This window comes from Panthera onca, chromosome A1 (genome assembly GCF_046562875.1).
Source record: "Panthera onca isolate mPanOnc1 chromosome A1, mPanOnc1 haplotype 2, whole genome shotgun sequence".
Taxonomy (NCBI): Eukaryota; Metazoa; Chordata; class Mammalia; order Carnivora; family Felidae; genus Panthera; species Panthera onca.
Window position 1 is genome coordinate 127,820,762 of NC_138339.1, and position 26,840 is coordinate 127,847,601.

Consider the following 26,840-nt stretch of genomic DNA (forward strand, 5'->3'; position numbering starts at 1 on the left):
GAGTGAACAGAAATTTTGGTCTACAAGATCTTAATCTAATGGCAAATACTTTCTGACAATGGGTATATGAGGCCCTTTATTTTGTCAAACTCGTCTCTTGCATACCATCATAGGGCCTGAAGGACCTGTAAAATTCAGAAAACAGCCCTCTCCAAAACACATCATAAAACTAAGACTGAGATGAAGCATCGAGCCACATCAGCCATTATCTGACAGCATCACCTAGAAAAAAACATATTAGAGATTACAGCGTATGTGTGGAAAGCAAGTTCCAGTGCTAACTATTTTAGACGCAGAAAACCTCCTTTTAATATTACTTTATAAACTACTTTCATATAGTTAGAAGCTTCTACTGGGCATATCAAAATATTAATGAGAAGCTATTCAACATCATTAAGTAACTGAATTATTAAACAAAAACTTCAAATACCAAATGTATCGCATACATACATTTTTCTACACAAAGATATAAGTTCAGTGTTATTAAATGCTCCCAATGGTTTAAACAGATGCAAGTGGTTTCTTAGGCAGTGGAAAACTAAAAACATACACAGGAAAGTTTTTCTAAAGGATTAACACAAGCCTTTCTATCAAGTGATGAATCAATCACCTGGCAAAAACATGTATAAAATAGTTATTAAATATAAACCAAAAGGACAGATAAGGGAAAAAGGTAAAATTAATCAAGATGAATTTCAGGAGACTTAATCAATGCAGCATTGAGAAAAAACAAGGGATTATTTCATCAGCATTCAACCCAAAACTTTTTGTAGGCTGTACGAGCACAATGATTTATCAAACAATTTCGTTGTCACTTCGTCAACATCATATAGAATTAGAATTAAGTGTATACAGAAATTCAAGCCGAATGCTACAAGAAACATGCATTACTCACAGTTTTTAATACTTTATTATGTATATATTGAACACTGCAATGGAAACCTTTGAAAGCATTTTCTTCAAAAAATAAGAAATGAGCCAAAGTAAATGCTCTCCAATATTTAAGTACTCCATACTAACATTTGCAGCCCCCATTAGTTTTGCAAGGTTGGGAACAGCATTAAATTACCTACCTTGGATGGTTTAAGTCTCGGAAGCCCAGTTCTATAAATCTCGAAGGGCCTTTCTCCACAGAAGTTAAATAATGTCAACAGTTTAGTAACAGTTTTGATAGGGAATAATTTAACAAAGCACAACATAAGAGCTAAAAAACATGCAATATTTACAAAAGATAAAATTTCTTGAAGCTGCAATACCTTAATTTATCCAGTATTGTAATAAAACATTAGCTTCTGTGGAGGAAAAAGTCTGAAGTTTAGAATAATAAAAATAAACCCCCCCCCCCAACCCCGTTAAAAGCAAAGCTAGACCAAAATTTGATTAAGAATCCATGTTAAGAACTAAAAACATCATATGGAGTTAGTTTCAAAAAAAAATTGAAAGTTAAATTGCAGTAATATTATGAATGCTTGCAACAGTTAGCTGGTTGCAATGTAAATTTTAAGATATTACAGCTTTAAGAAGAAATATAAAAAAAAAATGGTGGTTTCTTGTATCTGCTTTGATTTAACAAAAATGCATAGAATTCAAAAATGAGAAATGAGAACAACAACAAAAAATATCCCTGACTTACCACTGTTAGCTGCTAACATGTCAATCATTCGACCAGGTGTGCAAACAATAATTTCAGCACCTCTTTTCAGCTCAGCAATCTAATAAAAAAGATGAAATTTTACAGTCTATTTATCACTAATACATATTTAAACAGATTTGAAAATAATGTCCAGGGTCATCATACAGCTCCATAAGGTAACACAGTGAAGTCTGATTAGAAGACTCCAAAGCTTTCTGCTTAATTCTTTGTAATGCTGGAGCACGACAAAGGAAAAGGAAGCAGCAACATGACGACATGGTATTCTAACTTTGAACTCAATGAAAACCAGAGAATTTTACCAATTTTAATTTCACATGATCCCTTAAAAGAAAGGAACATTAGAAAGCAGTAATTAAAGCAATTATATACACCAATGTTTTTCGAGTCGAGAATTGTTTCCACTAGAGAATCATGAGTATCCACAACCAGTATTTTTATTTTCTAATTTTATTTACCTGTTCACTTGTTATGTTTTTTTTTAATTTGATTTTTTTTGTTGTTTCTTTTGTTTTTTGAGAGAGGGAGTGAGTGAGTGAGGGGCAAAGAGGGAGAGAGAGAGAGAGAGAGAGAATCCCACGAGGAGCAGAGAGAAAGAGAAAGAGAAAGAGAAAGAGAAAGAGAAAGAGAAAGAGAAAGAGAAAGAGAAAGAAAAGAGAAAGAGAAAGAGAGAGGGAGAGAGAGAATCCCCCTGAACTGACAGTGCGGAGCCCAAAGGGGGCTCGAGCTCACCAATACAGGGCTCGAACTCACGAACTGAGAAATCTTGACCTGAGCCGAAGTCTGGTGCTTTACCAAGTGAGCCACCCAGGTGCCCCTATTTTTTATTTTTTAAAGATTTATTTATTTTGAGAAAGAAAAAGTGTGGGCAGGGGGAGGGGCAGAGAGAGAAATCCCTGTGCTGTCAGCACAGAGCACGATGTGGGGCTCAAACCCATGAACCCTGAGATCATGACCTGAGCAGAAACCAAGAGTCAGACACTTAACCGAGTAGGCTACCCAGGTGCCTCAACAATCAGTATTTTTAAAATGAAATAGAATGGAAAATCCAGAATGTGTTAGAGATCAGTAAACTTTCATTTCACTTCTATATAAATATAACATGCATGCATGTGTAAAGTTATTTTTTGTAAATGTTATTTCTTTTTTTTTAAATTTTTTTTCACGTTTATTTATTTTTGAGACAGAGAGAGACACAGCATGAACGGGGGAGGGGCAGAGAGAGAGGGAGACACAGAATCGGAAGCAAGCTCCAGGCTCTGAGCCATCAGCCCAGAGCCCGACGCGGGGCTCGAACTCGCGGACCGTGAGATCGTGACCTGAGCTGAAGTCGGACGCTTAACCGACTGAGCCACCCAGGCGCCCCTGTAAATGTTATTTCTTACAATAAACTGTCATCAAAACAACTGAGGAAGATAAGCTGAGAAAACATAAAGCATTTAACAACAGCAAATATTCCTTAAAAAGGAATGTGGTTAAATAAATTGAGATAATGCCACTTAATTTATTGCATTTTTCTAGTATCAGAAGACATATTCGTTATCAAAGCCTAAAAAGTCTTTTAAGAAAAAAGTCGACTTTAACATTGTACAACATGACCTTTCCAAAACTTATTTGATCACATAACCTGTTTTTTTTCCTTCTTCTAATTAAAGCAAAATTTTCTAATAAGCATCATTTTAAAGAAGACATTTGGAAAAATGTCAAAGTAAAGAGAGTAAATGAAATTATGTTTAAATAACTCTTGCTGCAGGGCGCCTGGGTGGCTCAGTCGGTGAAGCATCTAACTTCTGTTCAAGTCATAATCTCAAGGTTTGTGAGTTTGAGTCCTGCATCAGGCTCTGTGCTGACAGCTCAGAGCCTGGAGCCTGCTTTGTATTTGGTGTCTCCCTCTCTCTCTGTCCCTCCCCTGCTCATGCTATGTCTCTCTCTCTCTCAAAAATATACAAACATTAAAAAAAATTTTTTTAAATAAATAAATAACTCTTGCCAAAAACATTTAAAGATACCAGTGAAACAGGTATTAATGCAAAACAGTCATCACCACCTTTTAAAGATGTCACATGAATTAGAGCCAGTTGGGAAATCAGACGACCTGGTTCTGGGACAAATTAAGTCTTATTAGCCTAAACACTTTGATCAACTTACTTAACCTTTCTCACCATTTCTTTATCTATAAAATGGAAAAAATATCTGCCTTCCTTGAGCAGAGAGAGACAAAGAGGAATATCAGGAAAGCCAAGGTATAAAAATGACTGAAAATCTTAAAATATAAGATTAACATAATTCATCCTCACTATTATTTTTAAACCTCATCTTTTTTAAGATTTAAAAAAATTTTTTTAAATATTTATTTTTGAGACAGAGAGAGACAGAGCATGAACGGGGAAGAGTCAGAGAGAGAGGGAGACACAGAATCTGAAACAGGCTCCAGGATCTGAGCTGTCACCACAGAGCGCGAGCGGGGCTCGAACTCATGGACCGCAAGATCATGACCTGAGCCAAAGTTGGATGCTTAACCGACTGACCCACCCAGGTGCCCCAGTGGCTAAGATTTTAAAAACAATCACTATACAAATCACTAAAATCACTTTTAGATCATTAAATAATTTAAGAATGGAAACACTGAAAGAAAAAAAAGAATGGAAAAACTGAATGCTCCTTTTATAGTTACCTGCTCACTGATTCCTGTTCCTCCATAAACACAGACCACTCTAAGTCCCAGGGTCTTTGAAAACTTCTTACATTCTTTAGTAATTTGTAAAGCCAGTTCTCGAGTTGGAGTCATGATGACAGCTGAAAAGATAAATATGTCAAAAGCCTAACCACCAAAATTCTTGAAAGGCTATCCTGTAACGTGTTATATTTAACCTCTGAAATAATGTTCAGATTTCTTAGTATAATTTTTTGTTTTTGTTTTCATTTGTTTTATGCACCTTTGAAACCCTCTTTCAAAAGGTTTGTAATAGTAGAGACTGTGGCGATTGCTAATTTTAAGTAGATTTTAAGAACATGCTACAAAAAGATAAATGAGAGTTAAATGCCTCACTCAAACATCAGGAAAATACTGGGGTGAAAAGAACGCAAATCATTCTCAACTGCAAATCACAGAGCAAAGATAATCAAGCGACTCACTGTGCTGCAGAGCCATACCGAGGCTTCCGGAAACAACCTTGGTGTGAAGGGCACAGAAAGAGTAGGAATATATTGTGCCCCCTGTTTCCAAGAGAGGAGTTGAGCAAATTTTCAAAACCCTACTCACACTTGCAAAACAGATCTCTGCCAAATGAATCAACAAATGAACCTGAAGACCTAATCCTGAAGGAGATGCTGGCACTATATATATAGCCTTTTAAGGCGAAAAACAAAAAATGGAAAATATATTTCCTTACAATCTTCTATGTTGAGTTTATAGATCCACTGACACTCACTAAGCACAAACCTCAATATAAATAAACAGATAGATGCACGAGGAGTCTACCTGCCGAGTCAGAGTTTAAAAATTGAGCTGTGCCAGGAGAGGCTGTTTTTGTACTTCTGAGGTGTCACTCCAGAGCTCTGAAGATTCTCACTCCACCTGCTGGTAAGGGGAAATCAGCCCCAAAGTGCCAAATTTATAAAGGAAATGTACATAAAGACATCTTTATTGTTATAACAGAACATTATAAAGTATCAGGTCTTTCTGATTAACTGACAACAAAGTCGTTACCTGAATAAATAGTTTAATGAAAGAAATTGTACCTATTGGCCCCTCTCCTTCTTCTAATGACCTCTGATCCATGATGTGTCTAAACATGGGCAACAGAAAAGCAATGGTCTTTCCGCTTCCTGTCTTGGCAATACCAATCAAATCTCGTCCAGACATTATAGCAGGAATCGCCTGGGTCTGGATTGGCGTGGGTTTTTCATAGCCATGCCTTAAAAAGCAAACCAAAGAAAGACAAGGTAAGAACTGGCATCTCTGGGTCTCTCCAAGTCCCATAGTAAGGTTTTCCAAAACGTAGAATAGCTGTACAACGAATATTATTTGTCAAAAGGGAATGAAGGATTGAGGCATTCTACGTCATGAATGAGCACTGAAAATATTATGTTAAGTGAAAGTGAATCACAAAAGACTATGTTAGTACGATCCCACTTATAGGAAACGTCTAGAAGAGACAAATCTGTAGACACAGTAAATTAGTGGATGCCTAGGAGAAAGAAGGGAGAAGAATGACTACTAAGGGATACAGGTCTCATTTTAGGATAATGAATATGTTCTAAAATTAAATTATGGTAATGACTGCCTAACTCCATAAATATACTAAAAATCATTGAACTGTACAAAAAGTAAGGTTTATGATATGTAAATTATATCTGAAAACACTCAGGTGTTTAAGAAAAAAATAGTAAATTTTTCTATTAGAGTAAAAATGTAACCAATGGAATTAATTGGGTAAAAGAGCCATTCTGAATGGGAAGACACTGAAAAATGTAGAGAATCACTAACTACTCACTTTTTGAGAGAATTTAGGATCTTCATGGAAATTCCACACTGGACCCAAGATTTAATTGGTTTGGGGCAACCTTTTCCCTTGACAGTAATGCCTTCCATTTCCAACCGAAAAACATTTACCTCTACAAAACAAAATCCAGATTAAAAGCTATTAAATATTGTTTCATTAATGCCTTCTACTTTTCAATCAAGCATGGTAAAACTAAGAATCTTCAATTCTTGGGGCACCTGGGTGGCTCAGTCAGTTAAGCATCCAACTCTTGATTTCACCTCAGTCACGATCTCACAGTTCATGAGTTCGAGCCCCGCATTGGGCTCTGTGTACTGACGGTCCAGAGCCTGCTTGGAATTCTCTCTCCCTCTCTCTCTCTGCCCCTCCTGCATACTCTCTCTCTCAAAATAAAGAAACCTAAAAAAAAAAAAAATCTTCAGGGGCACCTGGGTGGCTCAGTCAGTTAAATGTCCAACTTCAGCTCAGGTCATGGTCTCACGGCTTGTGAGTTCGAGCCCCACATTAGGCTTTGTGTTGACAGATCAGAGCCTAGAGCCTGCTTCAGATTCTGTGAATGCCCTCTCCCTCTGCCCCTCCCCTACTCAAGCTCTGTCTCTCTCTCAAAAATAAGTAACATAAAAAAATAAAAGAAAAGAAGGGCACCTGGGTAGCTCAGTCGGTTAAGCATCTGACTTCAGCACAGGTCATGATCTCATGATCTCACTGTTCATGGGTTCGAACCCTGCATTGAGCACTGTGCTGACAGCTCAGAAGCTGGAGCCTGCTTCAGATTCTGTTTCTCCCTCTCTCTCTGCCCTTCCCCTGCTCACACTCTGTCTCTCAAAATTGAAAAAAAAGTTGAAAAAGTAAAAGAGAAAAGTTTTTTAAAAAATCTTTTTTTTGTACTACTAAAGATAATTCCACACAAAATCTATAGGACACTTAATACAATTACTGCTGTGACCTAATAGGGGACTAAAAGAAATACCCCATTTCTATAATCTGTCTTTTATTATGTCTTACACTGAAACATCAATAAAAGAACAATGATTGACAGGTAATACAAACACTTGTTCTCCAAGCAAGAGTTGCCTAGATTATCCTTATTCTACCAATAATTACACAGATTCACACTGGTTCCCAACCCTCAAATCCCAGAAAGGGAAAGGCTAACAATACTTTATTTGCTAACTTCACATGAAGAGTATTCTCAACCCAAAAAATCTCAACTACATGACCCAAACTAATTTTTGCTCATTTTTAAAAATACTTCCAAAACTACACTGATTCCTCACTGCTCTGAATCTTTGCAGATGACGTTCATACTCACTAGAATGACTTCTTGCCTTCTTTTTTCTTCTCTCACTTCTCCAGGTAAGCCATGAAAACTCCTCCTACTCATGCACCAACTTACAACCTACCCACACATTCCTCCTAGGCAAAGCGAAGCATATCCTCCTCTGTTCAATAATCAATAAATGAATAAAAGAATTTTACCCTCTTGAGACATTTTTGCTAATTCTGGAACTTCAACATAAAAGTTTTTTCTGAATGGTTCATATTCAATTTTTCCATGATCCACTGGTTCTAGAAGTTTCCTCTGTTTTGTCTGGTAGCCTGTAAGGGCCGTCTGAAGATCAACTTCTTCCTCCTCTGAAGAATACTATAATTAAAAAAAAAAAAAATAAGGAAAAAGCTAAATCCTTTATTATTTTCTCCTTATGGAAAACACTATTCCTAGCTTTTAAAATCCTCCTCTCCTAGAAAATATTCCTTGGCTTTTACTTTTTCACATTCTGAATTTTTCAACTTAGTTTCTTTTTTCGTTGCCCTTACAGAAGTTATAATGACAATATAAAGCTAAAATAACAAAACAATTCTAATAAGGCTTTAAGGAAGTTTTGATATAGTTCTCTCTACACAAATCTTTACAATGTGTTAATAGAAGAATTTAATTCATTCTATCACTTTATTTCTTCTCTTGCCTTATATGTCTGAGGTCAGTGATGAGGGGCAAAGGGGAAATCAACAAGTGGGCATGCAGAAAAAAGTCAAAGATGTCAAAATGTTCTACAGACTGGATATTCATTCAGCAACAGCACTGTTGAGAAAAGCAAGAACTCCTCCTAACAGTAGTTTCTAGAACTAAACAGACATCTCCACCAAACAAACACTTCTAGGATAGTATAATGAACAAAGTCAAAATTAACGAAGAATTACCTCCATGGCATCCTGGTCATTCTCCATTAGCTCACCTTTCTTCTTATCAGAATCTACCACTGCTTTTTTGGTTGTCACTACAGTGACAACTTTTGTGACTGTTGGCCCAGACTTCTAAAATAAAAAAGGAATATAAAGTATGTTATAAAATTGAGAAGAAATTGTATGCAAATGAAGCACAATGATAACTATCACAATTTATAATTCAAATGACAAAAGGAGTCTGCTTTCTCCTAATGAATTTGTTTAAACTTTAAAATGTAACATTAACTGGATTATATAAAGTTTACTATATATTTTATATAATACTGTATAATGTAATTTTATATCATTTTATGTAATATATAATGTTATAGAACATATAAAAATGTAATAATTCACTTAAAAATACTACTAAATGGTACTTTTTACTCATTGGACAAGCCAGACACTGTTCAAAGAGCTTAGGATAAATCAATAAAGCAGGTAAAGGTCACTACCATTAGAGAGCTCTCATTTTATAAGAGAGAAACAATAAACACAGTAAAAACTCAATCAGATAATTTGCCAAAAGACAACAAATGCTATTAAAAAGAAGAAAAATACACTGGTAAAGGGGATCAGGAATATGAAACCTGAAAATGCCAATGAAGTCTGGAGAGGACCTAATGAGAAGTCAGCAGTAAGGAAAGACACTAAATACAGATGGTGGCAGTAAGAGCAACTTTTTGAAAGAACGCTTACAGCTAAAATTCCCTAGTATCTGTGGGACTGAGAAAAAGCACTAGCATTTCTGAGAGAGGGGAGGAATCAAATTTATAAACTCAGGCAAGTCAGTGGTAGGTCAATGTGACAAGAATTCGTTATCCAATTAGGAATACTGGAAAAATCTATAAAAAATAAGAGAAAATGGCATACCTTTTCATTCCCTCCACCACCCTTCACACTTCGCATATTAAACTTTTTTACTTCCTCTTTCACTTCTTCCATGTAAGCATCTAATGGATCTAACTCCTCACCCTCCATTTCATTTCCTTCCTTTTCAGCTTCTGCAGGATCATCTTCATCATCTAAAAGAGCAGAATCACTCTTTTGTACATATGTTTCAAAAGGAAATACTTCATAATCAGAACGCCTCTCACCGTGACCTCTTCCCTCACACCCTCCTTTCCAACCAACCCAGGCACAAAGCAGTTCAAATGCTCAAACTTAACAAGTTATTACACTTAGCAAGCATGCATCAATTTTAGATAATGATATAAATCACATGATACATTGAAAAGAGGACTAAAAACTTTCTGTTAAATAGTACATTTCTTTCAATTACCTTTTTTTAAGTCACAAAAAAAAAATCGCATTTTCAATTCAAGATAATCTTTTTTTTCACATATCAAAGATATCATCACCCCTTAAAAATACATTCTCTTCATCTATTTAAACCACTCTGTGAAACTTTCATAGAAGATGAAAAATTCACCAGAATTTTCACAGAAAAATAGAGCAAAACTCCATTTCCCTATAAAATTTCACACTGTTCTACTTCACTAAAATCTAAAAGTAAAAATCATATACGCCAGGGAAATAGTTCTCTTGTAAGTTATGAAAAATCAGGAGGGACCTGAAAACATGCCTTTAACTTACCTTCATTACTAATATTCTTATTTGTAATAAAAAAATTAAAGAGCTATTTACTGACTGTGCCCATAAGAACTCAACTCTCCACTCTCAACTAAAACGAGTGAGGGGCGCCTGGGTGGCTCAGTAAGTTAAGTGTCTGACTTCGGCTCACGGTTTTTGAGTTCGAGCCCTGTGTCAGGCTCTGTGCTGACTGCTGAGACTGGAGCCTGCTTTGGACTCTGTCTCCCCCTCTCTCTCTGACCGTCCCTCACTCACACTCTGTCTCTCTCTCGCTCTCTCAAAAATAAACATTAAAAAAAATTTTTTTTAATAAAAAAATAACAAAAATGAAGTAAAATCAGTGATCCTTACTGAACACTACCCTACACGTTACATTTTAACATAAATATCATTAGAGAGATTTAATATCTCAATATGAACCCAGCAATTCCACTCCTAGGTATATTAACTAAAAAACTAAAAGCAGGGATTCAAATGTATATTTGCATACCAATACTTGCAGCAGCTTTATTCACAACAGTCAGAAGGTGTAAACAACCTACATATCCAATAGACCAATAGGTAAACAAAACGCAGTATACACATACAATAGAATATCATTCAGCCATAAAAAAGGAATGAAATTTTGACACAGGGTACAACATGGAAGAACCTTGAGGACATTATGTTGAGTCAAATAAGCCAGACACAAAAGGGCAAAGACCATATGACTGCATTTATGTGAGGTACCTACAAAAGGCAAATTCATAGAATAGATATTTTGGGGGGTAAGTAGGTGGAGGGTAGGGCAGGATGAGGAATTAATCTTTGTGGGCACAGAGTTTCTGTTTGGGATGATGAAAACATTCTGGAAATGGCTGGTGATGATGGATGATACACGACACCATGAATGTACTTAATGCCATGGAATTGTACATTTAAAAAAAGGTGAAAATGGTACGATTTTCCATAAGAGAAAAAATGCCTAAAAATTTCCACTATGAAGTATTATTCATATTTCTAGAATATTCTACATGAATTGTTATATAGACTATTAGTGTACCAAATGAATATACCATCATCATCTTCTAAACTCCATTTTTTCCCTTGTTTCATCTCTTCAATTTCCTTTTTCAGTTCCCCTATGTTTTCCATGGCCTTTTTACGTTGTTCCTCTCGCCACTTTTCTACTCGTTCTTTTCGCTTCCTCATTTCCTCTTCCAGCTTATTCTGATCAAAGTTCTTGGTGGGGGGTGGGGGGAAACAAGAGAGACAGTGAGAGAAGGAAACAAAGATTAACAACTTTATTTCAGCAATATTCCAAATAATTTTTTCAAAGTATAAAAAAGGAAAAGGAAAAACATGTATTTACAAACTCCTTAGTTTAGAAAAGATTTAGATCACACATCTTTTAAACATATCCACAAATACACCAGCAAAATGAATTCATAAGAAAAAGCATCTTCAACTAAGAAAGCAGACAGACTTCAAAAACCATAATCTAATCTCTTTTTCATTACAGCAAAATACACAGAAATTCACTTTCTTCCTCAACTAGAAACTAGATAAATAAACACGCAAAATTCCCTAGTTATCAGTTATTGTCAACTTCAAATCCTCTAAACTCCTCTTAAACTGCCACCATGAAAAAGAAATTTTCTATTAGAAATTAATGAGTAAGGGAAAGCTATGTATCAACATGATTAAAAAGCTTTGGTCGTAGGGGGCACCTGGGTGACTCAGTTGGTTAAGTGTCCAACTCCTGATTTTGGCTCAGGTAATGATTTCACAGGTTCAAGAGATCCAGCCATGCATCAGGCTCCATGCTGACAATGCAGAGAGGTTTGGGATTCTCTACTCATTCTCTCTCTATGTCCCTCTGCCCACCCCACAAAAGAAACAAAAAACATTAAAAATATATTTAAAAACAAAAAAACAACCAGCTTTTGTGTTTTAGCCTTTATGTTTAAGTTTCCTAGAAACAGCCTTTGTAAAGGCTTTATCCAGGGACACCTGGGTGGCTCAGTCAGTTAAACGACCAACTCTTGATTTCACCTCAGGTCATGGTATGGCAGTTGTGAGTTCAAGCCCCGTATCAGGCTCTATACTAACAGCTCAGGACCTGGAGCCTGCTTTGGATTCTGTTTCTCCCTTTCTCTATGCCCCTTCCTTGTTCGTGTTCTCTCTAGCTCTCAAAAATAAACATTTATAAATGAATAAATAAATAATTTTTTTAAAAGTTCAAAATACATAGCAATAAAAAAAACAACAATCTGTGATTACAGAAACAAGCTTGATATTATACAATTATTTGTTAGTAAACATACACCAGCATCTTTTTCTTTTTCATCCTCCTTGTCATCTTTGTCTTTTTTCTTCTCTTTAGAACTTTCCCCACTATCTGTTTTCTCTTTGGACCTAGACCTACAAAAAAAAGAAAAAAAGAAACATCATCTATTTGTGTTCAGAAACATTCACATTTAAAAATTTTTTTTTTTAGTTTTTTAAAATTTTTATTTTTGGGAGAGACAGAGACAGAGTGTGAGCAGGGGAGGGTCAGAAAGAGAGGAAGACACAGAATCTAAAGCAGGCTCCACGCGCTGAGCTGTCAGCACAAAGCCCAATGTGGGGCTCGAACTGACAAACTGCAACATCACGACCTGAGCTGAAGTCGGACGCTCAACCGAACTGAGCCACCCACACACCCCTTAAAATATTTGTAAAGACCTGCATTTTACTTTTTTTTTAAAGTTTATTTATTTATTTTGAGAGAGACAGAGGCAGCATGAGTGTGGGAGGAGCAGAGAGAGAGGAAGAGAGAATCCCAAGCAGGATCCACACCGACAGCATGGAGCCTGATGCAGGGCTCAAACCCACGAACCGAACCACGAGATCATGACCTCAGCTGAAATCAAGAGTCAGATGCTTAAATGACTGAGCCACCCAGGTGCCCCGACCTCCATTTTACATTTTAAGTAAGAAACTTCTGAAAGTCAATTTCACATTCATATTACGTTAATAAACATCCCGGAAATATAATGAAAACTTAACCCTATAAGTAGCAACAAATATCATTAATTATTAAGTATTTGGCAATTTGCCCAAGAAAAATTGGACATATCACATAAAAATAATTACAAAATTTAAATAGGAGGTAAAATTTGACACACAGAGAAATATACCAAAACATTAATATTCTACAAGATAATTTGGTATGTAATAATGTTTAAAACCCCAATAGACGTGCATTTTCCCCTATGTATGATATCTTTTAATGAATAAAATTTCTTATTTTAATGCAATCATTTCAGTCTACTTTTACACCCCTTATAATTGGTGCTTTTAAAAGTACATTAGAGGCGCCTGGGTGGCTCAGTTGGTTAAGCGGCCGACTTCAGCTCAGGTCATGATTTCGCGGTCAGTGAGTTCGAGCCCCGCGTCGGGCTCTGTGCTGACAGCTCAGAGCGTGGAGCCTGCTTCAGATTCTGTGTCTCCCTCTCTCTGACCCTCCCCTGTTATGCTCTGTCTCTCTCTGTCTCAAAAATAAATAAACGTTAAAAAAAAAAAAAGTAAAAAAAAAGTACATTAGAGGGGCAGCTGGGTGGCTCAGTTGGTTGAGCATTCAACTTTGCCTAAGGTCATGATCTCACAGTTTGTGCGCGTGGGGCTCTGTGCTGATAGCACAGAGCCTGGAGCCTGCTTTGGATTCTGTGTCTCCCTCTCTCTCTGTTCCTCCCCATTCATGTTCTGTCTCTCTGTCTCTCAAAAATAATAAAAATTAAAAAAAAAAAAAAGATTGTTTATGCCATTGCATTTCTAATTTTTCAATCAGTTTGTCAAATACTTTTCTATCCATGTATGCTAAGAACCAGAAAAGACCCCAAATAGCAACAACAATCTTCAAAAAGAAAACCAAAGCAGGAGGCATCACAGTCCTGGACTTTAGGCTGTATTAGAAAGCTGTAATCATCAAGACAGTATGGTACTGGCACAAAAACAGACCCTCAGATCAATGGAACAGAATAGAGAACCCAGAAATGGACCCACAAACGTATGGCCAACTCATCTTTGACAAAGCAGGAAAGAATATCCAATGGAATAAAGACAGTCTCTTCAGCAAGTGGTGCTGGGAAAACTGGACAGCGACATGCAGAAAAATGAACCTGGGCCATTTCCTTACACCATACACAAAAATAAACTCAAAATGGATGAAAGAACTAAATGTAAGGCAGGAAGCCATCAAAATCCTCGAGGAGAAAGCAGGCAAAAACCTCTTTGACCTCGGCCTCAGCAACTTCTTACTCAACACATCTCTGGAGGCAAGGGAAACAAAAGCAAACATGAACTATTGGGACCTCATCAAAATAAAAAGCTCCTACACCACAAAGGAAACAATCAGCAAAACGAAAAGGCAATCGACGGAATGGGAAAAGATATTTGCAAACAACATTATTAGATAAAGGGTTAGTATCCAACATCCGTAAAGAACTTCTCAAACTCAACACCCAAAAAACAAATAATCGAGTGAAGAAATGGGCAAAAGACATGAATAGACACTTCTCCAAAGAAGACATCCAGATGGCCAACTGACACGTGAAAAAATGCTCAACATCACTCATCATCAGGGAAATACAAATCAAAACCACAATGAGATACCACCTCACACCTGTCAGAATGGCTAACATCAACAACTCAGGCAACAACAGATGTTGGCGAGGATGAGGAGAAAGAGGATCTCTTTGCATTGTTGGTGGCAATGCAAGCCGATGCAGCCACTCTAGAAAACAGTATGGAGTTTCCTCAAAAAATTAAAATTAGAACTACCCTACAACCTAGCAATTGCACTACTAGGTATGTATCCAAGAGATACAGGTATGCTGTTTCGAAGGGGCACATGCACCCCAAGGTTTATAGCAGTACTATCGACAATAGCCAAAGTATGGAAAGAGCCCAAATGTCCATGGATGGATGAATGGATAAAGAAGATGTGGTATATCTATACAATGGAGTATTACTCGGCAATCAAAAAGAATGAAATCTTGCCATTTGCAACTACGTGGATGGAACTAGAGGGTATTATGCTAAGCGAAATTAGAGAAAGACAACTATCATATGACTTCACTCATATGAGGACTTTAGATGAACATAAGGGGCAAAAACATAAGAGACTCTTAAATATGGAGAACAAACAAAAGGTTACTGGAGGGGCTATGGGAGAGGGGATGGGCTAAATGGGTAAGGGGCATTAAGGAATCTGCTCCTAAAAGCAATGCTGCACTACATGCTAATGTGGATGTAAACTAAAAAAAAAAAAGATTTTTAAAAAAATTTTAAGAAAACACAAAAAACACTTTTCTGAATCTACTTAAATAACTAAGAATTTTCACTTTGGCTCTTACTAATATAAAGTATTACAATGATAAATTTTCTAATGTTAAACTAATCTTCCATTTCTGGAATAAATCCAACTAAGTCATAATTATTTTTTTTTACATATGGTTGGATTTGATATAATCTTTATGTTTAGAATGAGTATAGCCTATAATTTTCTCACACTGCCCTTGTCAGGTTTTAATATCTACATTCTTCTCAATACACAAAATGAATCAAGAAATGTTTCTTCTTTCTTAAGTCTCTGTTCATCAAAAGTATCATTGCAGAGTGAAAAGACAAACTACAGAGTAAGAGAATATATTTGCCATTCATAAAAATGACAGTAAACAACCATCCAGGATATTTAAAAATAATGACAAAAACCTCCTATGAATCAATTTTTAAAGAAACAACCCAACAGGAAAATAAGCAAAAAGATTTTTAACATACTTCAGAAAAGAAGAAATTCAAATGACAAGCAAGCATATGAAAAGATGTTCAACCTCACTGGTAGTCAGAGAAATACAAATTAAAACCACAATGATATTGGTATAACATATCTAACCAGTTAACAAAAATCAGAAGGACTGACAATACCAAATACTAGGAAGGGTATGAGACAACACAATTATCATAATGTTTGTGGGAGTAGAATTAGTATAACCCCTCTGGAAAGCATGTGGGATCACCTAGTAAAAATGAAGGTATGTTAATTTTTTTTTTTTTTTTTTTGAAGCTATGTTAATTCTATGGCCATGTAATTTCATTCATATATACAGACTAGGGAAACTCATGCACATGTACACTAGGAAACATACATACAAATGTTCACAGGGCACCTGGGTGGTTCAGTCAGTTGAGCATCTAACTTCGGCTCAGGTCATGATCTCACAGTTCACAAGTTCGAGCCCCAGATCGGGCTCTGTGCTGACAGCCTAGAGCCTGGAGCCTGCTTCAGATTCTTTCTGTGTCTCCCTCTCTCTCCACCCCTCCCTCACTTGCTCTCTTTCTCTCTCTCTCTCCCCAAAATAAATGTAATAAACTTCAAAAAAAAAAACATTCACAAGCACCTAAAAGTTAAAACAACCCAAACACGTACCTCAGTAAAATGGATATATAGTGGTATATTTATGCCGCAGAATAGTATTCAGCAATGAAAACGACCTACTGTTATATGTAACACAGATGAGTCTCAAGCAATCACCAACACAGATACAAAAGAATATGTGATTTATTCAGGTGAAGTTAAAAAACATAAAAATCTAAACTATTCTTTTTCCAGATCCAAACACAGATGATAAATAAACAGAAAGAAGTTACTAGTACAAAAGTCAGGAATGGTTTTATCTAGGGTAGTAAAGAGCTAGGTTAGAGAACAGACATGGATGGCTTCTGGAGATACTGACAATGTTGTATTTCTAAACCTTGGTGGTGTTTACATGAGTATTGCTTTATAATTACTTAATAAACTGCATATTTATACTTCACTTTTCTGAATTTATATTTTAACTTAAAATAGTCCTAATGGGCATTATTATATGGACCTCAGTAAAATAAAAATAACAAAATTAATGACAGGAAAAAAATCCTCACGACTAATATAAAGAAGGTAGAGAAAACAGACACAAATTCATGTATTGACTATCCTTTGACACCACTTTTACAAACAGGAAAAGAATGAACCATTGACAAGAGAAATATAAAGAATAAACATAAATGACACAGATAAAAAAGTAAACATATTATGTCTAAAAGACATAACCAATAACTCAAAATTGAATGGTACTGGCATCTTAAGGAAACATATATATTTAACTTAACACAAGCAAAGTTCACACCCATCCTGAACAGCAATTCAGTAATACATGTCATGATTTAAAAACTGTCAAATGGGATGCTTGGGTGGCTCAGTCAGTTAACCATCTGACTCTCGATTTCAGCTCAGGTCACAATCTCAAGGTTCGTGAGTTTGAGCCCCATATCCGGTCCTGAGCTGTTAGCACAGAGCCTGCTTAAGATTCTCTCTCTCCCACTCTCTCTTACCCCGTTCTGCTTCTGCTCTCTCTCTCTCTCAAAAATAAACGTTAAAAAAAAAGTTATCTGTCAAATCAATGTTAAAAATGTTAAAAACATACCTCAAAAGAAAAACAGAGTTCCTAGGAAGATGTTTATATAATATATTCCTGACTATTAAAAGTAGATACTAAAGAGAACAATGTATTGAGTTAAAACTAATCGAATCTAGTATTTTCCAATAATTTACAAGCTTTATAACCTATTAAAATTCAACCAACAGTTCATCATAGAAGCCAAAATCAGTAGAAAAAAAAAAAGAGAAAGAGAGAAAAGAAAGAGTGAAGAGTCAGTTCCCAACCTGCAAGACAGATACAGTCCAATGATAACATTACCTATTCTCAGCTTTCTTGCTTTTATTGCCAGGACTTGAGGATCTGGATCGCCGGCCTCGGCTTCTACTCCTGGAGCGTCTCCTGTCTCGACTTCGAGATCTTCTTCGCTCTCGACTTCGATCTCTCTCTCTACTTCTGGAACGCCTGAAAGGACACTTTCCATTCATTCTATGACCAATTAGAGATTCTTTCAGAAAATGTTTCTGTGCCATGTTGAAAGAGCTTCTTAATTATTACCATTACTAAAGGCTGAGATTTCAATTAACCATCAAATCAGATATAAATAGGGAACAACTGGGGCACCGAGGTGGTTCAGTTGGTTAAGCGTCTGCCTCTTGGTTTTGGCTCAGGTCATCTCACAGTTGGTGAGTTCAAGCCCTGCATCAGATTCTGCACTGACAGTGCGGAGCGTGCTTAGGATTCTCTCTCCCTCTCTCTCTTCCCCTCCCCAGCTCTCTCTTTCTCTCTCTCAAAATAAATAAATTTTAAAAATAAATAGATAGATAGGGAACAAGTGGGGCGCCTAGGTAGCTCAGTTTGTTAAGGGTCTGACTCTTGGTTTGGGCTCAGGTCATGGTATCTGGATTAATGAGTTCAAGTCCCTCAATGGGCTCTGCACTGACAGCATGACAGCATGGAGCCTGCTTTCAATTCTTTCTCCATTCCCCTCCCCTGCTGGTTCTCGCTCTCAAAATAAATAAGTAAACTTTAGTAAATAAACAGGCAACAAGTAAAGCCAATTCTTACAAATGGTCAACAAAAAACTGATACTAATTCCAAAATGATATTTGTTGAAAACATAGCAAATCTGTAATAATAGCTTTTTGAAATCTACAGCCTATAGTAGAAAATCTAAAACCTCAAATCAGCCAAAACCTAAGTATAAGGGTAGGCATAATGGGGCTATGGGAAGATCACAGACATGAAGAGTAGGAAACAAAAATTTCTATTCTAGAGCTGGCAGTCACATGACATATGGCAGATCAACTCTGTGGCTCAGTTTCCTTATCTATATGATATGGAGACTTTACTTACATAATCTCAAAATCCTTCTTGCTCTAAAACCTCATGATTCTTGTTTTTATTTTATGTTTATTTATTTTTGAAAGAGCAAGAAAAAAAAGCACAAGTCAGGGAGGGGCAGAGAGAGAGGGAGACAGAGGATCCAAAGCGGGCTTGGCGCTGACAGCAGAGAGCCCTATGCAGGGTTCAAACTCATGAACTGTGAAATCATGACCCAAGCCAAAGTTGGACGCTTAACTGACGGAGCCACCCAGATGCCCCTAAAACCTCGTGATTCACTCTCAAAAGTTAAAGACATTATCTTAAGTAATCAATTTCACTTAACACATACTTGACTGAATTATATGAAACTGTTCCTGGGACCACATAATACAAAACTGAAGAAATTGCACTATATGCGTTCTAAAAGATGAATATTCTCCCTACCTTTGCTAGTTCTCCTTCTAATGTTTGGAAAAAAATAGGTTTTTTTTTTCTGTGATTAGTTCATAACACCTATACAACCCTGTCTTCTTTCCTATTTTAATAAAAAACTTATCAGAAATATTTTTTTGGTGTGGTGAAGATTTTTATTTAAAGACAATGTCTTTCACCTCTAGGAAGGTTATAGCTGCTTGATTCGTGCCTAGGAAAATGCAAGCACGTAAAATAAAAATTAGGGTGTTCTTTCGTTTAAATCTAAAATGGTTTTTAAAAATTGTGTCAAATGGGAGTGCCTGGATGGCTCAGTCAGTAGAGCAATCAACTCATAATTTTGGGTAAGTTTGAGCCCCACAATGGGTGTAGGGATTACTTGAAAATACAAATCCTTAAATTTTTTTTTTAAAGTGACAAACAGCAAGTAGGGTTTGGGTAGCTCTGTCCTTTTTCCTTCTCCTATCAGCTTTAGTGGCTGCTCTGAACATAGTGGTCAGCGTTCTTGGGACAGAATTAGAACAGAACCCCCTTGACAGCATATTACCTTATCTTTTACTGGCTTTTAAAACCTCCCTCAGGGGGCTCTGAAGGTTCTCTTTGGTTTGGTTTTGGTTTTGGTTTTTAAGTAGGCTCCACACCCAACATAAGGGTAAAACTCATAAACCAGCAATCAAGAATTGTATGCTCTACCCACTAAGCCCAGCTGGGCACTGCCCACCCTTTCTTAATTTTTATTTATTTGGTTTTCTTTGGATTACAGGAAATAGAGCCAAATGTTTCCAAACTTAAAATACTGTTTGAAAGTCTTTGTTCTAGGCAAATCACTTCTTGACCTAATCAAACAAGCTGGAGTTAAAACAGAGTGCCTATAAAGGGGCCACTAAAATCCAGTCCAAGTCACACTTTTGAAGAAGCTGAATTTAGCTGACAGAGACCAATTTATCATGAATCTTTAAATTCTTACCTCAGGCGCTTCCGGTCTCTTGACCGAGATCTTCTTTTATCCCTGCTACGAGACCTCTCTCTCCTTCTATCTCTATCTCTGCTTCTAGACCGCCTGTCATCTCCACGTTTACTTCTTTTGTCAGGTGAGCGACTTCTAGATCGACTTCCAGATCGCCCCCTTGATGCTGACCGCTTCCGATAATGGCTAGAAAGTAAGGTCAAGATTAAGTTTAGGAAACGCAGCTAGCTTGTATGATATTTTATTTAATCACATTTTCCCAAAATATCTCAGCACACAAATTAAACCATGAAAGGACTTTATTATTTTTTTTTTTTAATGTTTATTTATTTTTGACAAAGAGAGAGAGAGACAGAGCATGAGTGGGGGAGGGGCAGAGAGAGAGGGAGACACAGAATCCGAAGCCGGTTCCAGGCTCCGAGCTGTCAGCAAAGAGCCCAATGCGGGGCTCGAACTCACAGACCGCGAGATCATGACCTGAGCCGAAGTCGGACGCTCAACCGACTGAGCCACCCAGGCGCCCCAACAATGAAAGGACTTTGTACACATAAACTCTTTTTTTTTAAGTTTATTTATTTAAGTAATCTCCACAACCAACATGGGGCTTGAAATCACAACCCTGAGATCAAGAGTCACATGCTGTTCTCACTGAGCCAGCCAGGAACCCCTACAATTCTTAAAATCAGAGGGAAGTAATGATTCCTTCATTTATAGTCCATGTAGAGAGGGAAAAAAAAAACTATCTTAAAAGGGAAACAAGGACAGTAAAAAGAACAGATCAAACTCCTGCCTCTGGGTCCCAAGCAACTTGCATTCTGGTAAAAAAAAAAAAAAAAAAAAAAAAAAAAAAGATGACCAGTTAAGTAAAGAAAAAAATAAACAATACATCACCATCACGTGGTACTATGGAGAAAAACAGATTAGAGTAGATGAAAGAGAGAGGATGGGAAGTAGGAGATTTGCTATTTTACACTAGGTGACTAGACAAAAATGTGCTAAGAGACATTTCAGAAGTTTGAGAAAAGTAAAAAGAACCATGTAGATATATCGGGGAGAAACTTTTCAGGCACCACAAGTGCAAAGACCCTGAAGACAAAGCTTGACTGATGTGTCCAAGGAACAGCAAGGAAGGCAGATGTGGCTAGGGCTGAATGACCAAGAAAGAGTACCATGAAACGAGGTCAGAGATACCATAGCGCAGCCAAACATGCACAGATTTGTAGAGCCTTATAAATCTGAGTAAGTTGAGGTTACTGGAAAATTTTAAGCACAGGAGCAACGTTACCTCAGTTTTTAAAGCATTAGTCTGGAGGTACCTGGGTGGCTCAGTTGGCTAAGCATCCGACTCTTGATTTCAGCTCAGGTCATGACTTCATGATTCCTGGGTTAGAGCCCCCACATCAGGCTCTGCACCAATAGCACAGAGACTGCTTAGGATGCTCTCTCCCTCTCTCTCTGCCCCTCCCCAACGAATGCATATGTGCATGCCCTCTCAAAATAAATAAACTTAAAAAAAAAAAAAATCTGGCTGCTGAGGGGAGAACAAACTGAAGGAAGCCAAGTGCAGAAGCAAGGAAAACAGGTAGAATGCTATAGCAATCACTGAAGTAAGAGAGCAGTGGCATGGATCAGAATGTCAGGTTCAGAGTTGCCATAGGAAGGGTCAAAATGTAGATATCGTGGAGCTAGAGCTGATTGTATTTAAGGACTAATTCAATGTCAAGTGGGACAGCAAGGGAGAAGTCACGAGTGTTGCTGAGATACTTGCGTGGACCAAGGAGAAAGACAAAGTTGCTGCGTATTAAGATAGGAAGCTTGAGGAGGAGTAGATGTGGGGCGAGAGTGGGAAATCAGGATATTAGGCATTCACATGGAGATGTACAGGAGGTAGTTGAAAATATGAGTCCAGGGTTCACCAAGGGAGTCATCAGTGTACAAAGGCTACTTAAAGCGATAAACGTAGATAAGATGGCTAGGGAATGAGTATACCTCATTATCCCTTAAGCACGTGAAATTAAATGTACAGAAACCCAAGCTTATTTTTTAATGTTTATTTATTTTTGAGAGAGACAGACAGATAGACAGCATGAGCAGGGGATGCTCAGAGAGAGAGGGAGACACAAAATCGTAAGTAGGCTCCAGGCTCTGAGCTGTCAGCACAGAGCCCGATGCAGGGCTCAAACCCACAGACCATGAGATCATCATGACCTGAGCTGAAGTTGGACGCTTAACTGACTGAGCCACCCAGGTGCCCCTAGAAACTCACACTTACTGCCTTTCCCTCCCCAAACCATTTGTCATCCCAACCTTCAGTCAGTAGGCTCAAAGTATCAATTATCTTCAATATCTCATTCTACACAACCAATAAAACACCAAATATCACCAATTTCACCTCTGTGATTCTTTTCAATTTTATCACCTCCTCAGAGTTCTGTCATGACTCCATATCAAAGTTATGTAGTTAGGGCATTTTAGAAGACCTTTAGAAATCTTGCTTCTACCCTCCTTTCCCTTAAATCTGTTTTACTCATTGCTGCTAAGGTAATCTTCATAAAGCAGAATTCTGACCACGTTATAAACATACACACTCATTTCTTACTTAAAATCTTCAAAGGCTCTCAATTAAAATCTTAACTTCGAAACTAAATCTACAATCCACCCACATTCTGGACCCAACTCCATTTCAGAACCTACCTCCTACCACTTTTCTTCAACCTTTCATGACACCTACATATGCAGGCTAACTGGGCTCTTCACTTATTTCTCTAACACCTTGATCTTCCCATCTCTGAACCTTTCATCAGTCCCTAAACTAACCTAGAAAACAAGCCAGGGAAGAAGGCTAAAGGGCTGGAAGAGACTTAATTGTGAAGGGCCCTGAAGGCGGGCTGAAGAGTATGACTTCATCTTGAAAGAACCAAAACAGACAAAAAGAGAGGAATGACATAATCTTTATTTAAGAAGTGTCACTCTGTCTGCAGTGTGAGGAATCTATTAGAAGGGCAAGATCACAGGAAAATAATCAATTTGAGGCAAGTGTAGCAGTCTGAGCACTAAATAATTAGGCCTGAATTAAGTCATAGAGAGCAGGAATGGAGAGAGGATATAGAATCGTATTGGGTTGAGACAGTTAAGAGAGAAAAATGAATCAAATAAGTACACTTGCAGGTTTCTGCTCTGGGTAGCCAAATGAACAGCCAATGCCTTCAAAAAGATTTAAAAGACGCCCCAGGAATTTTGTGCAGATATAGAAATATTCTTTATCTTTATCTGGGTGATGTTTCCACAGTTTATGGATTTGCTAAATTTCAGCAAGCTCTACCCTTAAGCTTTGTCTATTTCCCTGAATGTTAATTATATGTCAATAAACTATTAAGGGTCAACTGGGTGGCTCAGTCAGTTAAGCCTCCAACTTCAGTTCAGGTCATCATCTCACAGTTCATGAGTTCCAGCCACGCAGTTGAGCTCTGTGCTGACAGTTCAGAGCCTGGAGCCTGCTTTGAGTTCTGTGTCTCCCTCCCTCTAGGCCCCTCCCCCACTTGCACTCTGTCTCTCTCTCAAAAAATGAATAAACATTAAACAATTTTAACAAAAAATAAACTATTATTTATATCCCAGATAAAAAGGATCTTTTAGTAACTGCTAAATACAAAGCAAATAAATACTCATCGCTGAGATAAAAACCTCAAGGTCCCAAACCAGGTAACAATCTAAAGTTTTGAAGAGATATCCTAATTCTAGTAAGACCTCCCAATGCACAGCTTTAAAAGGACAGAAAAACACGTAACAAAGAAATATGAAATCTATCTGCAAAACAAATCTCCATGCAACAATTACTGTAGCCCACTAAAAGCCTAGTCATGTACAATGTTGTAGGTGATGTAAAAATATTGGTCTCCACGCTCCTTTCAACTGACTTGGGAAAATACCACACAAAGAACTAAAATAGGCAGCAACAGGCGCCAAGGAAACGTGGCAAATGCGAATTGCAAGAAATTCAACTGGGATCACTACTGCCAGAGCGATCACGGTGGGCTCCATGGAAATGGCGGGATGTGGTGCCCAATCACTGACGCCCTGGAGGGGTGGTCCCACTCCAGGGGCTGGAACCGGTGAAGGCAGTGCTGAGAACCCCGTGGCCGTCACCGCCCCAAATACAGCCACTACCTCGGCCGGGGTCCCCCAGCCCCTCTAGTGGCCGAGGTCAGCGCTGGCCGCACGTGGGGCCGCCCGGGGTCAGGCCTGGCCCCGCTGGCACCTCAACTCCCGCCTCTTTCCCCCACTTCAAGGAAACCGCCCGCCCGCTCGCCCTCTCAGCGCGCCGCCTCACCGTGACTCCCGGCCCATGCTGCCGGCCGCGGGAAAAGCGGCGCCCTTCGGGACAATGCGCAGGGTAACCGGACAAAAGAAGAGGCCGCACCGCCCTCAGCTAGCCGAGCGAGGTGCAGCACTAAGAGAGAGCAGCAGCTCCAGCGGTGGCAGCCATCCGAGAGCAGCCAACGAAAACAGGACGTGCTGGCGCCGGTGGCAGAGAGAAGGAAAAAGCGGGCCGGAAGCTGCTATCTCTCCACAGCGACTCCTTTCGGCTGGAGGCCGCACAACGCCGGCCGCGCCGCAAGACGCGTCCTTTGCCGGGTTTTCCCTGCACGCCTCGGAAAGTTGGTGAGGTGAAGGAAGGCTCCTTGGCTTTGCAGGCCCTGGGAGGGTCTTTCCTGCAAGGGCCACCGAGACGCCATAGTCATCCCCGAGTTGTCCCAGGACTTGTACTGCCGTCCCCCTTAACCTGCGCTAAGTGATGGTACAAACATCTCCATTCACAGATTCATTTATACATTCATTTGTATGTATTGTTATGCGTGCTGTATGTCCTAGATCCGAGGAGCTTACAATATACAGACATAACTAAAACCACAAGTAGATGTAAGAAAGAGATTACAGCAAAGGAGAGGGGTTCAAAAAGAGATCCCTGAAGATGTGACCTTTGAAGTAAGATGTGAAGACTGAGGAGTTAAGTTGGTGGAGAAGAGGATGAGAGCTAAAAATCTATTTGTAAGATTATAGTGGTTCTCAATATCGCCTGAGCTTGGAAGTCTTAAAAAAATACATGAATGGGGCACCTGGGTGGCTCACTGGGTGGAGCATGTGGCTCTTGATCTCCAGGTTGTGAGTTGGAGCCCATATTGGGCATAGAGATTACTTAAAAATAAAATCTTAATAAAAAAAAAAAAATACATGGATGCATGAATACCATACCTAAATTCTGATTTAATTGGTCTGGAGTGCTTCTTGTGCATTTTTGAGCTTCTTTAGTGATTCTGAAGCACGCTCAAGGTTGAGAATGACTCACCTAGCATAAGCACTGTTTTAGCAGAAAGCTGTAATGCTAAAGTTGGAGAGAGGCTCTCATAGTTTACATGCCTCTTTACTTTTCTACTTTCTTATACCTAAGGATGACAGAAAAATTCTAGATTGTGACTGTGGCTGTTGACACATGGATGTATACATTTGTCAAAACTCATTGAACTGCAAACCTTACTTTTTATTTTATTTTAAAGTTTATTTATTTTGAGAGAGACAGAGACAGTGCGAGTGCAGGAGGAGCAGAGGGAGACAGAGAATCCCAAGCAGTCTCCACACTGCCAGTGCAGAGCCCAACGGGGGACTCAGTCCCACGAACCTGAGATCATGACTTGAGCCAAAATCAAGAGTCAGGTGCTTAACCGACTGAGCCACCCAGCCACCCTTATTTTATTTTAAAGAGAGAGCACACACGGGGAAGGGCAGAGATAGGAAGACAGAGGATCTGAAGCAGGCTCCACATTGACAGCAGAGAGCTTGATGTGGGGCTCCAAGTCATGAACTGTGAGATCAGAAGCAGACACGACCGACTGAGCCACCCAAGCACCCCAGAACTGTAAACTTTAAACTCGCATATTTAGGTGCACCTGGGTGGCTCAGTCCATTAAGCATCCGACTCTTGGTTTCAGCAGGTATTCCAGCCATTCTACATTGCTTGTATGTGGGTAACAAGTGTGGGTTTCAGTCTAGGAAAAACAGAAAACCACTAGTGACTTAAACATGGAAACCCTGAGAAGGGGTCAGATCCTGGATGTATTTGAGGCAGCTCTCCAAACACTAACTGATAAAGTGGACGTGAACTGTGAGGGAAAGGAAGGCATAAAGAGAACTATCAGGAGGTGCCTAGGTGGCTCAGTCGGTTAAGTGTCCAACTCTTGATACCAGCTCAGGTCATGATCTCACACTTGGATGGAGTCCCATGATGGGCTCTGCACGAACATGGAACCTGCTTGGGATTCTCTCCTCCCCTCCTCTCTCAAAATAAAAATTAAAAAAAAAGAGGACTCTCGGGTTTTGAACAGAATTACTGTGGGTCGTGGTGAACTTATAGAAACAAGAAAGGCATGGAAGCAGATTTGGCAGGGGAAGGAGAGGAAATCAGTGGATCTGCTACAGTAACATGTTGTTGGAGATGCCTACTAGACATCCAGGAGGTAATGGCCACATTAGGGGATACATGACTGTAGAGTTCAAGGGAGAAATAGAGGTTGTCTGAGAGATAGGGGTCATAAGCATTTAATAATGGGGTATTTGAAGCCATGAAACTGGATGAGGCCATGCAGAAGTTAATGTTACAGCTGGAACAGATTTTTTAAATCATATACTTGAATTTCTTGATTTTA

At 38.5% G+C, this 26,840-nt stretch overlaps 1 protein-coding gene across 1 annotated transcript in view; it reads right to left on the reverse strand.

The window, feature by feature from the left end:
* DDX46 (DEAD-box helicase 46) overlaps positions 1-24,662 on the reverse strand; it is a 70,231-nt gene extending 45,569 nt beyond the window's left edge. Inside the window, exons 1-12 of the mRNA XM_060636104.2 lie at positions 24,470-24,662; positions 20,140-20,325; positions 17,736-17,879; positions 12,282-12,378; positions 11,031-11,196; positions 9,256-9,407; positions 8,359-8,472; positions 7,636-7,801; positions 6,148-6,268; positions 5,393-5,568; positions 4,326-4,447; positions 1,634-1,712 (exon numbers count right to left, since the gene is read on the reverse strand). Of these exons, the coding sequence (XP_060492087.1) occupies positions 1,634-1,712; positions 4,326-4,447; positions 5,393-5,568; positions 6,148-6,268; positions 7,636-7,801; positions 8,359-8,472; positions 9,256-9,407; positions 11,031-11,196; positions 12,282-12,378; positions 17,736-17,879; positions 20,140-20,325; positions 24,470-24,486 (1,540 nt within the window). The 5' untranslated portion in view covers positions 24,487-24,662. The remainder of the gene's footprint in view (positions 1-1,633; positions 1,713-4,325; positions 4,448-5,392; positions 5,569-6,147; positions 6,269-7,635; positions 7,802-8,358; positions 8,473-9,255; positions 9,408-11,030; positions 11,197-12,281; positions 12,379-17,735; positions 17,880-20,139; positions 20,326-24,469) is intronic.
* Between the last annotated feature and the right edge of the window lie 2,178 nt (positions 24,663-26,840).